Source organism: Ixodes scapularis, unplaced genomic scaffold, assembly GCF_016920785.2.
Source record: "Ixodes scapularis isolate PalLabHiFi unplaced genomic scaffold, ASM1692078v2 PGA_scaffold10__122_contigs__length_95168666, whole genome shotgun sequence".
In the NCBI taxonomy this organism is placed as follows: Eukaryota; Metazoa; Arthropoda; class Arachnida; order Ixodida; family Ixodidae; genus Ixodes; species Ixodes scapularis.
Window position 1 is genome coordinate 91,665,236 of NW_024609836.1, and position 11,529 is coordinate 91,676,764.

The window sequence follows — 11,529 nt, forward strand, 5'->3', positions numbered from 1 at the left end:
GGTATACGAACTGGGCACGTGCAAGCTAGTGTTCTGTGGTAGCGCATGCGCAGTTGGTACCGGAGAGCCCATCGTACACCGCATCGGATGAGCAAAAACGGTTCCTTAAAATTCCCTATCAGGGAGTTTTAGGGAACCGCTTTTGTACATCCGATACGGTACGATGGGCTCTCCGGTATGCACTGCGCATATGCGAGTATACTGCGGTAGCGCATGCGCAGTTCGCACCGGAGGACATATCGTACCGTATCGGGTGTGCATAAACGGTTCCTTAAAATTCCCTATTATGTCTGAAGACGCGATCACAATACAAAATACATGATGCAAAAGGCAGACTACAGCCAATGTCCGAGGCGTTTTTCCATCATGGACGATGGTCCTATGATACCGGTGATACAAAAACGGTCTGCAGAAATGTTCCACGCATACATATGTATGAAAGCGTCCGCAATGTCAGAGTGTCGATCGGGAAAGCCAATCGAACCGAACCGAAAACAGGAACCGAACCGTTATTTTTGTTCGAACCCGAACGGAACCGAAATCGTCGCCGCCATCTTAGAGGTAAACCGGGACTGAGGCAGAAAAAAAATAAAATAACGGTAACCGGTTAAGAGCGGTTTAACCTAATATACAAGGTGTCACAAAAAAAAATACAGTTTTCTTTTTTTTTATCGCAAAACTAGGCATCGCCGAGCGCTCATTCTCCCCCCCCCCCCCCCCCCCCCCCCCCAAAGGTAGCGCTAGAGGTCACAACCAGATGCCAAAGTTTCAGCCCGATCCGAAACCTTATTCAAAAGCAAGTGATTTTCTAAAAAGCTTTTCAGAAAATCACTTATAACTTTTGAATAAGGTATCGGATCGGGCTGAAACTTTGGCATCTGGTTGTGACCTCTAGCGCTACCTTTGGGTGGAGGATCAGCGTTCGGCGATGTCTGGTGTATTTTTGCGACAAAAAAAAAATTGTATTTTTTTTGACACCCTGTATATATATATATATTGCCAAGTGTCTGAACTGAATATATGATATCACAAAAAATGAAAGGCGTTTACAATTCTCTGTAATGCCGAATTAGAGCGCAGCTCTTGAAGAGGAGGAGGGGAGGGCATGCCCCTCCTCCCCCTCCGTACATTCCCTCCTCTCCTTCTCCACTCCTGCTCCCCTCCAATTTAGCGGAAACTTTTCGCCGAATTTCCCACTAAATTTAGCTAAAATTTCCCCGCTAAAATTAGCGGAAAAAAAATCCCGCTAAATTAAGCGGGAAATTTACGAACATGTTTCCGCTAAATGTAACGGGATATTAAGCGAAAATTTCTCCGCTTTATTTATCGGGGAAACTAAATCGGGTGTTGAGGTCACGTGACGTCAATTTCCCTGCTAAATATAGCCAGGAAATTTTTTTGAGGAATTTAGCGGAAACGTTTCACCGCTGTATTTCATGTGACGTAAGACTCATTCACGTGACGTCACGCGTGACGTCTAAATTTTCTGGAAAAAAATTAATCGAAAAAATATTCCCGAGTCTGCTGGCGTCACGTGTGACGTCACGATGATAAAATTTTCCCCGCTAAATTTAGTGAAAAAATTTCAAGCCAAATTTAATCGGAAAATCTTAGCCTCGTTGCGGTCACGTGTGACGTCATTATGGGAAACGTCCCATAATTCAATGCGCCGTTACGCGGACGGCGACGGCTACGGCGACGTCTATCGATAAACCCGGAAACGGGCACCTAAGAGCTGCGCTCTAAAACGAATATTGCGGTGCTATTTTTATATACCTCAGAAAATCGTCAGATAGAAAATCGCTATGAATGAGAAATGGTGGAATCACGTGATATTATGCGATGTGGTCGCTCGAGATCAAGGCGTTAGGCCGTCGCATAGCATCACGCTGTGCCATCATTCGACACCGCGACTTTTGTTCACACCGTGACGTCACGCGACACTACAGCTTCGCAGCATGTGTCAAGAGATACCACGACGTACTCGTTTGTCGTGAGCTCATGCATTCGAATGGGGCTCGTGGCAATCATAGCAAAGGCCAACGTTCGAGTACTGGGTCGTGTTGAATCAAGGATGGAAATAGACGAACCCCAAAAACAATTTCTAAAGAAAAGAAAGTGAGGGTGCGGGCGAGCTTGCGTAAGTTTACCATTTTGTTAAAACACGTATTATCTGAGTTTGAGACGTCGCCTGACTGCCTTCTTTCCCTGTATCTTCTACTTTGATGGTTTCAAGATTTTCTCACCCTGTCTCGGGTGTATTAACAAAATGGTAAAATTTCTAAAGCTCAGCGCGCGCCGTTTGCTTTGCCATTCCCAGCACGTGCTTATGATGTTAGTAATACTAGATTATGTGACCGCTTGATTGCAAGTTCAAAGCGTAAACGCTACTTTTTTTTTGCGATTGCCATTGCGCAGAGAGAAAGGTTATTGCGTATTACGCACGTTGTTAACGTCAAGGATTAGTTCTCATCGGAATATGTACTTAAAGGGGCACTGACACCCCAAAGGTCGTATTTATTTTTATTGTCTAAAACGATGCAAGTTGCAGCCATAGACACGCAAAAAAAACCGCGTCGCGAAAAAAAATTTTCCCGCGCGCACGCGCGCCTTTTTATTTTTGGCGTTTGATTTTCCCGCCTCTCGCCTCCTCGCTTCTTTTGATCGGTGACGTCAAAAATCAGGAAATTTAGAAGCTTTGTAGGCGGCATCTTTATAACATTTAATGACGGCAATCCTAAAACATGTTTTTTAACGCAATTGCGAACGCACTACGGCCCTTCTTTTTGAAATACCAAAAATCGGGAGTTCGTTGTGGTGCCGTCTCCTGGATTTGTATCCTCCAACGGAAAACAGGCGACACCGCTCAAAACCGGTCCGCCGCAACGCCGGCGCTAGCCGGCGCTCGCTCCTTTCCTCCTCGCTTTGGGTCGCCATGGCAACAGCAGGGAGTGGTGACAGGAAAGGGGACTCTCAGGTCTCCGCAATTTTTGACGTCAAGGCACCGGCGCCGATCGCGCGGGAACTTCGAATTCGGCATTTGGAAATTGTTTTTTTACTTCACGAATACTGAATTCCCAAATTTCAAATTTTGAGGGTAATGTCCCGGCATCGTTTTCGACCGTTTCGGATAATAAAAAAAAATATGATTTTGATGTGTCAGTGCCCCTTTAAAGTACAGAAACCGCTGCACGGCCCATTTAACCATTTAACACATAGGTAGCACCGAGGCTTCTAAATGTGTATGTTTTATTTCTGAAAGGAACTAAATGTAACTTATTAACCGGACCGGACATTGTATAGAACTACAAGTCTGTACAATCAGGGGGGGGGGGGGGGGGGGGGGGATATATGAAAAGAAAGATCCCGGTGTCCTCAGACGGACAGCAGACGTCTGGCTAAGGGGTTTTAAGATCAGAAGCTAAGCCCACTAGCGACATGTTGGCAGGCGCTCTCAGTTTCGCAGGAGGTTCGTTCTTAAGTTCTTTCTGCCACCTTCGACGACCTCCCAGTCTTCCCACTCTTCGGGTGCGGAAATCACAATATAAAGGTATCACCCAATTAACAAAGAAGGACAGAAAAAGAGAGGGAAGGATAGTTTTAGAAACATACTGTGTTGTAAATGTTATTTGGCGCCATATCTATAGGATACCGCGTTCCCCCTCCCCCAACAAGAATTAAATAAAATAAAAAATAAAGATTTGTTTTAACGCAGAAATGAACTATGCATCTTTGAAACCTCATTTTGTACACAAATGTAGAGCTAGCGTTTCGAACTATGTGCCATATTTTCATAACTAACCATTACCTTGTTCAAAAGTTATAAGATATTTTCTGCAATTTTCAGTGGGAAAATGAAGGCCGACGAAGCCGTCGAGTCTATGAAGCTGGATGGCGGCAGTTACCAAGAACTGGCCCCATATTCTGATTAAAATGTTTCAAAATACACTAACTTTTTTTTTAAGAGATAACGGGGAATTTTGAAAATTTGGCATTTGTTTTGGGCCGGTAGTGCTATATTTTGGTAGAAAATAAGCCTTAGGTGATGTGCAGTTTATTTTTGCGGTGAAAATAAAAAAAAAATCTATATGAGTTTTATGGGCGAACATGCTGCCCAACAAATACCAGAGAGTGTGGCCCCGAAAACTACTTTGTTTGCACAAACAATCGCTTCAGAAATCGCGTTTTTATGGTGCCACACGCTTGCGCCGTTCTTCGCAACGACACACCAAGCAATAATGATTTGTTTATCTCGAATACAGGGTTTTCATTGACATTATATCGGTGGCCATTTTAGTTACCTTGGTGCTAATTGCGTACTTTCTGCAACGCGCATTTCTTACAAATAAATTTGCTTTTTTTCAGCAAGAAAAGGTGACCCTGGCCAAAAGGCATTATGCGATGAGGTTACGAAAAAGCCATTCATTCATAGAAAGGGTTGTTTCCTGGTGAAGTGCAGTATTCGAAACTTATCAGTCAAGATGGCAATAACCCTGCAAGCATGCTAAACGTCTTACATTCAGTCCAGTATCCCTGGGTTCTGCAGCGCAAGCTTTCGCTCCACGTGCTACGAGCTGGTGTGCGGTAAAACACTCGGCCATCATTCCCCCTTTTGTGAGATATATAGGCCGGCGCAGTGCGCATTCCATAATTTTATCTACCATAATAAATTACTTGCTAAGTGCACAGCCAGAATTTAACTCTTAAGAATGTGACACTAAGCCGCAGCAATTACTGGTATTTCAGGTGACTAACCTCGCTTTGTAACAGTTCTTCGATTCAGTAAAACACGCGACCTGGGAAAACAATTTAAAATTCAGTGGCGTACAAACGAAAGTTTTATTGAAACCTAGTTTTTGGATTGATGCGTGTCTGTAGGACAAGGAAATTTCTTCTGTGTTTCTTTTTTAAATAAAAAATAGAAGAGCAGTCTACGAACTATTAAAAAATTGACTTAACGCCTGAAGTAATGTCTATACACCTTTTTTGTTTAGCCTCGCACCCAGCCAAGTTGTCCCCCTATCCGGTATGCGTTCCGAACACAAAGCAAGAGATTACAACCCAGAACGAGTAAAAAAGTATAGAAGGGTCATAACAAGAACGACTGACGGTTGCAGTTAAAATATTAACAGGTTCTACTGTCAAGGCGAGAAGAAAGCAATGTTTTCACGCATATACCGGAAGTTCCAGAATTGAAGATGGCGGCGCCTACGTAAAAAAGGTGTATTGCGAAAAAAAATGTTAGGAATATGTTAAATATTTAGCGATTCAAACCAGTTCGAGTCTATTCAAACCGGTTCGAACCGGTCTGAACCGTTCTTTTTGCTTTCCTGAGCTGAACCGGAATTAAACCGGAACTGAATCGAAAGCCGTAAACCCGAACCCAAAACGAACCGGTAAAACTTTTGGCTCGACACTCTGGTTCGCATATATACGTGTCTGCATTGAACAACGCGTGTCTTTTGTATGATGTATGCGCAGCGAGGCTTTGACTTGATGCGCCATGCCCTACTTCTGTCGCGCAGCTGTAGCAAGCTCCAGCTGTGTCCTTTTACCTCTCTGCACCACAGGGACAGGCCACAGCAAACCTGGCTGAACTCGTCGCATGGAGCGTTACGCAGCCAACGAGTTACCGGATTTCAGCCCGCCCCAGAAGATGCCGGCGATTCTTGCGGCGTACGACCACGCGATGGACACCCATCCTGCCATCGCGCAGGTCTTGAGCAACGCACTGATGCTCCTAGTCGGCGATGTCCTCACCCAGACGCTCATCGAACGCCGGCGACCCCTGAACCTAAAAAGAGCCGCCGTGGCGTTTACCGTTGGGGCCGCCTACTGCGGTCCGGTCTTGAGGATGTGGTACCAAGCACTCGACTGGATGTCTCCGAGCACGGATGTGTCCGGTGTGGCTCTGAACGTGGTGCTGACGGAACTGGTCTTCGCGCCCATCTTTCTGCTTGGCGTCTTCGTGGTTTTCGGCGTCCTCGAGTGGAGGAGCTGGGGAGCCATTGGTGGTACCATTCGGGCCAAGTACCTCGGGACTCTGGCGGTCAACTTGGTCTTCTGGCCGGCGACGCAGGTCGTCAACTTTCGGTTCGTGCCTCTGAACTACCGCCTTCTTTTCGCCGACTTTATGGGGCTTCTCTGGGGTTCCTTCGTGTCCTGGAGGGCTAACAGCCGTTACAACACTGGCCTTGAGCAGCCGTGTTCTGAGGGCAAACCTGTTACCACAAAAGAAAAAAGTGAACTGAAAATCCGAGTTACTTGAATAAAACACTAACACACAATTTTTTCAGGCGATTCAATATGGCGTTGTCCCGCATACCAGATACGGAGCCCAAACAATATTTTGCTGCAGTCACGTATATTTTTAATAATGAAAAAAAAAAAAAAAAAAAAAACATCTCCTCGAAATTGAAACCGAAACACGAGCAGGCTCTTGGCCGGAAGTCACAAGACTACATCTGACCTCGATTTTTTTTTCTTTTTTTTTTCTTTCTTTTTCGGCATTTGAAGCAGACGACGACGACGACAAACTTGCGTGCACCGTTTGTCGTGCGATTGTTTCGAACTTATACACGTTTGCTAGTCCGGTCTCATGGCGCCGCCATCTTGCCCAGTGGGGTGCGCTTGGGCGCGGCCATAATTTGACTATGACACCTTAGCAAGGCTTCATAATCGGATTAGGACGCGTCCAAGCGCACCCCAGCGAGCAAGATGGCAGCGCCCTGAAACCGGACTTGCAAACGTGTATAGACGTTTCTAGTTTCCTTTCGTTCTCAGTCACGTGGGTTCTGTGTCTGGTATGCGGGACGAAAAAATAATAAAACATTTCAAACTGGAATTTGCGAGAACATATGGGTGAGGCAAACATGAATGTGTGACAGTCCCGTTTTTCGTGAACACCTTCCAACAGCGTGGAGATATCAAAACGTTGTTTTAACGCATACAAAATTTACTAGAGTTCCTCAGTCGTGGAACTCCCGAGGAAGGGGGTACCCCCCTCAGTCACTTCAGTCCGCCTCCCGTCGTTTGAAGCGCCACCTAGGTTTTCGTGTCATAAGTGTGTGTTCCATAGAGCAGACCTGGAGCGCCATCTAGACGCTGCGCTTCGAAACGTATGCATTCCATAGAATACACTGCGGTTGCCATAGCGTCGAACGACTGGAGGCGAGTCGTGGTGAGTGAGGCGGGCTACTGCTCGTGCATTCAGCGTCTATGAGCAGTTCCATAACTGAGCAAATCTAATAACGTTAACGCATACCGGAAGTGACGACATTCAAGATGGCTGCCCCCTTGTCAAAAAGTTTAAATATCCCTTCCGCTCGATGCTCTGGGCTTGAAGATCGATTGGCCGTTACCACGAACAACAGTTCCGAAGTAGCGACCCCACGTCCGTCGCAACGTTGCCCGTCGTTCGCCTCCATCGCGTCGTCCAGCCCGCGAAACGTCGCCATATGAAAACGACGTAGTGTCGAGGCCGGTTAAAACGAAGTCAACGGGAATCGGAAATCACTTTGCTATATCCGCCACTTCGTTCTAACCGACTTCGGTTATAACGAAGTGCAAAAGGGAATGGGAAATCGTCATGGCTTCGCTGTAGCCGCTCTTTCGTTATAACCGACCTCGTTATAAGTGTTCTCGACAGTAGAACATGTACTTCCTTTGGGCTGTGCAACATTTTTTTTTTATTAACGTATTTGCAGTTTTTTTTTGGACCTCACGAAAATGGGCTTCATGTTATTTCATATTTTTAATAATGAATGTGTGTCTTAGATGACCCACGACTTTGAATATATCTGCTACACATAGTTTGAACGCCACGTGACCATGGAAAAGAGAGTGAGCGCTACTAAAACCGGCCAATTCTCGACCGGCTGTTTTCAGGCGGAAAGAAAACAAACTTCCAGCAGCAAATTATGTTCCGGATAGTTAGGTCATGTTCAATTAAAAACCTCGGCTAGCACAAATACTCTGTCAGGATTGAACTGTACCCGCCAACTATGGTCTATATGGTCTCCAATACTATGGTCTATATTGTCTCCAAGAATACAAAAGACCCTTTCGGCGATGCATTTGAAGGAGATTTTGCTGGACTTCTTGGCATGGGTCAGGTCAATATTGCTTGGGGTGAGGAAATAACTGAATCTTTGCTATTCTTTCTCTAAAAATCAAGTGCCTCTGGCCAAATTGTGCTTAGCACCGCCGCCTTTGCTGCGTCGGTAGATGGGTCTCCTGTATTGTGGGAGGCTGTGTACGTATACTTCCCCGAGAACCAATTTAAGCACTAAATGAATAGTAATATTGTCTGTTGTACGTGTGTGTTTCCAATTCAGATCGTGCAATGATGGACCAGGTTATTTTTTTTTTTTATGTTTGTCTAGAAGAGTAGTTTTCAACCATTGATGTTTCGCGGACCCCTTGTGGATTGGCGGATATGGTGGAGGACCCCGTTTGTGGTGAAGGGAAGGGAAAGGTTTAAGTTAATTATGATAATGAGTTAATAAAGGAATAAAACTAAGGGCTAGTGCGAAGTAGACTTCTCTGATTGGCATACAGACGAGAAAACTTACCCGAAAGTTGGATCGTTTTATGTCATTGGGAAAATTGTACAGCTTTAATTGCCGGGCTTGACTGATCAGGCAAAGATTCGCGAACCCCTAGAATGCCTTCGCAGACTCCAAAAAGTCCGCGGACCCTAATTTGAGAACCACTGGTCTAGTATATATATGTTATATTTGTGTTATTGCGATGAGCATTTAGCTATATGCAAACCCCGTAGCTATTCTTTTTTTTTTTTTTTAGATATAAATTTTTGAGGTTTAAAACGCGTAGATCGCCAAGGTTTCGCCATGGTACTTTGTATAGGCGTCAATTTTACGCCGAAGCATGCACATAGTAAAAATGTTTCTACTTCTTTTATGAAAGGTTTGCGACATGTATACAACATATTAAAAATTACAATAAATGATTTTTACGCAAAAAAGAATTCCGAAGCACGTCAACTGGACAAAATTTGTGATAAACATTCTCAAATCATTTACCAACGAACTACTTCACATAAAACGATGAAAAATATACCAAACTCCACATATTTAGACGCAATTTGCAAATATATAAAGATATGCTTAACCATTATTGTAGTTTTGTTATTTATACAAAAACGTTGCTCATTTTCCTAAATGTGACAAAATTACATGACAATATTTAAAAATAAATCATTTCCTATTGTTTGGACTCTCATTAACGGTTTACAGTGACTTGAACTAACTTGCGATGGCAGAACATTGAGTGACATATGACCTATTTAAGAGAATAACAACAACAAGCCTTCACTAAAATTGAACTAGCTTGTCTTTGTTATAGGGTCCTTGCCGCACGTCGTCGGCTCCAGGGAGACATTTTTTTTACGACCGACAAAGTAGGTGCTGCGGTGCTGCACTATTGTTGGCAATGTTGGATAAAGTACATCTAAAAAGTACTTGTAGTAAAGTAGAAAGTGAATGAGAGGTTATGGACTTCAAGTAAGGTAGTAAGTACACCGGGTGTAATGTACTTTCAAAGTAAAGTGTAACTACTTTTTAACGCAATCATTCGCGATGCCCTTGGTGTGCATTACCCCAGGGGTAATCGGGACGGCATCAGTATTTTCGGAAATGGCGACAAGTATTGGATAAAGTTAAGTGGCCAAAGAGTATTTGTTTTAGTCTCGTGCACGAACTATTTTTAACACAATCAACTTACAAGGCCCTTCTTTGTAGCGGTCCTACAACACCAATTACTTCACTAGAAATGTCGGGATGACATTTCGAAAGACGATCGATATCGCGTTTTCACATGACGATACACCATTCCTTTTATTAGAGGTTGGACTCGACCTTACTGGGAAAGCCAACAGCACGAGCGCATTGTCCTTGAAGGAGCATAGTTTCACCGATACCAAATTTGGCGAATGTACTTTCAAGTTTGGAGTTGTACTTTCCTTGGAAAGTAGCAGAAAAAATACTTTAATTAAGTACACCTATATAATCAGAGAACGTACTTCAAGTAAATTACACGTTTTCTAATCCCACTTGAAGTAATACTTTAAGTCCAATTTACTTGAAGTACACCCGCTGCGGCAATATGAAGATGAACACCTTACCTGATTTCTTGCCTGTTTTACGGCTCCCTAAAGCTATAACTTTGAACGTCTCAAATAGTACGTGGCTTGGGGTCTAAACTTTCCCTTCTAGCCCTTTTCTGGAACAGAGCTTGTTCCAAAACTTGCAGGAGCGTCAAAAACAAGAAGAGGGCTGTTCACCTTCATATCGCTCACGGGTGTACTTCCCAACACTGCTAATAAGGAAGGTGTGTCGCTGTCAGTCTGTACGGGCAAACAGCGGCTGAAGCCCTTCGGTCCTGTTTAGCCGCAGCTGGCGAACAAGAGGAAGCTCAACAGACCCTTGGAAGAGACAGGTAGCCAAGAGCCGCATCGGTGAGGAGCGCCAACGCAAGGCCAAAGAGTTCCAATCAACACCTGTCATTAGGTCGTCTGTAGCCAAGTCCCGATAACGTGGGACATGAGGGAAGTGCCACCGCAGGATAGTGTTTGCGACACGTCTCTGCGCACTGTGGTGTGACGCGGTCAAGGCGGCCTGAAGGTTGTCCCAGACTGCGGCACAGTACGCAAGGTGCAGAGCAGCATGCAGTGCAGTGTAGAGGTGCCTTAGTGTCGTGGCTCCTGCTCAGCTCTTAAGACACAGGTCGCAAATGCCAACATTCTGCGAGCTCTTGACTTCAGCAATGTGAGTGTTAAAGCTGAGTCAGCATTCCAGCGTGGCGCTTAGAAGTCTGGTGGAGGACGTTCTAGAAATATTCACCCCTCCGAAGTTGAAGCTCGGGGGTGCAAGTTGGTTTGGCGTGGATGTGGATATCTTCATCGTAGTGCACTTGGCGTTGTTTAAAGAGAAAGTTTTTTTGTCTCACCAGACGACAACACTGCCCAAATCATGTTGAAGTTGGTTGTAGATAGGGTTTCGGATCTGCCGCGCAATTGTAAGGTCGTCTGCATACAGAAGTGGTGTACAACGCAAGGTCCGGGTGACATCATCTATGAAAATGTCAAAGGGGGTTGGGCCCAGGACACTGCCATGAGGAACCCATGACATGACCTCCGGCGTTCGTTACTTCCGTCCACAAAGACCACGCTCTGGGTAAGGCCAAGCTGGAATGAGAAAAAAACAAGAAATACAGAAAAGCAGTAGAAAATACAGAAAAAACTCGATATTGAGATTCCCGTGGCAGTGGCGTCTGTAAGCTATAGCTCACTTGACAACTGCTGTCCATTGCTAAAACGCGCCCTGTCGCCTGGGTACACTCGCATTCCGCCGATCTACATCCCGCGACCATTGTCGCTTTTAAACACGTAGGCAATAGACCCTTTCCGAAATTCAGTCTGGCCACTTTGATCACTATCATCACCATCTGAAAAATGCATATGTGCCATACCAATGGCGGCTTTCTATTTACTGATGAAGGAACATGTTG

General features: G+C 44.8%; 1 protein-coding gene across 1 annotated transcript; it reads left to right on the forward strand.

Annotated features, from left to right (window-relative positions):
* The first annotated feature begins 5,605 nt into the window (after positions 1-5,605).
* On the forward strand, positions 5,606-6,268 carry LOC8027647 (protein Mpv17). The gene has a single exon (XM_002409027.4). It carries the CDS (start codon positions 5,606-5,608, stop codon positions 6,266-6,268), a length of 663 nt encoding a protein of 220 aa, XP_002409071.4.
* Positions 6,269-11,529: the final 5,261 nt, after the last annotated feature.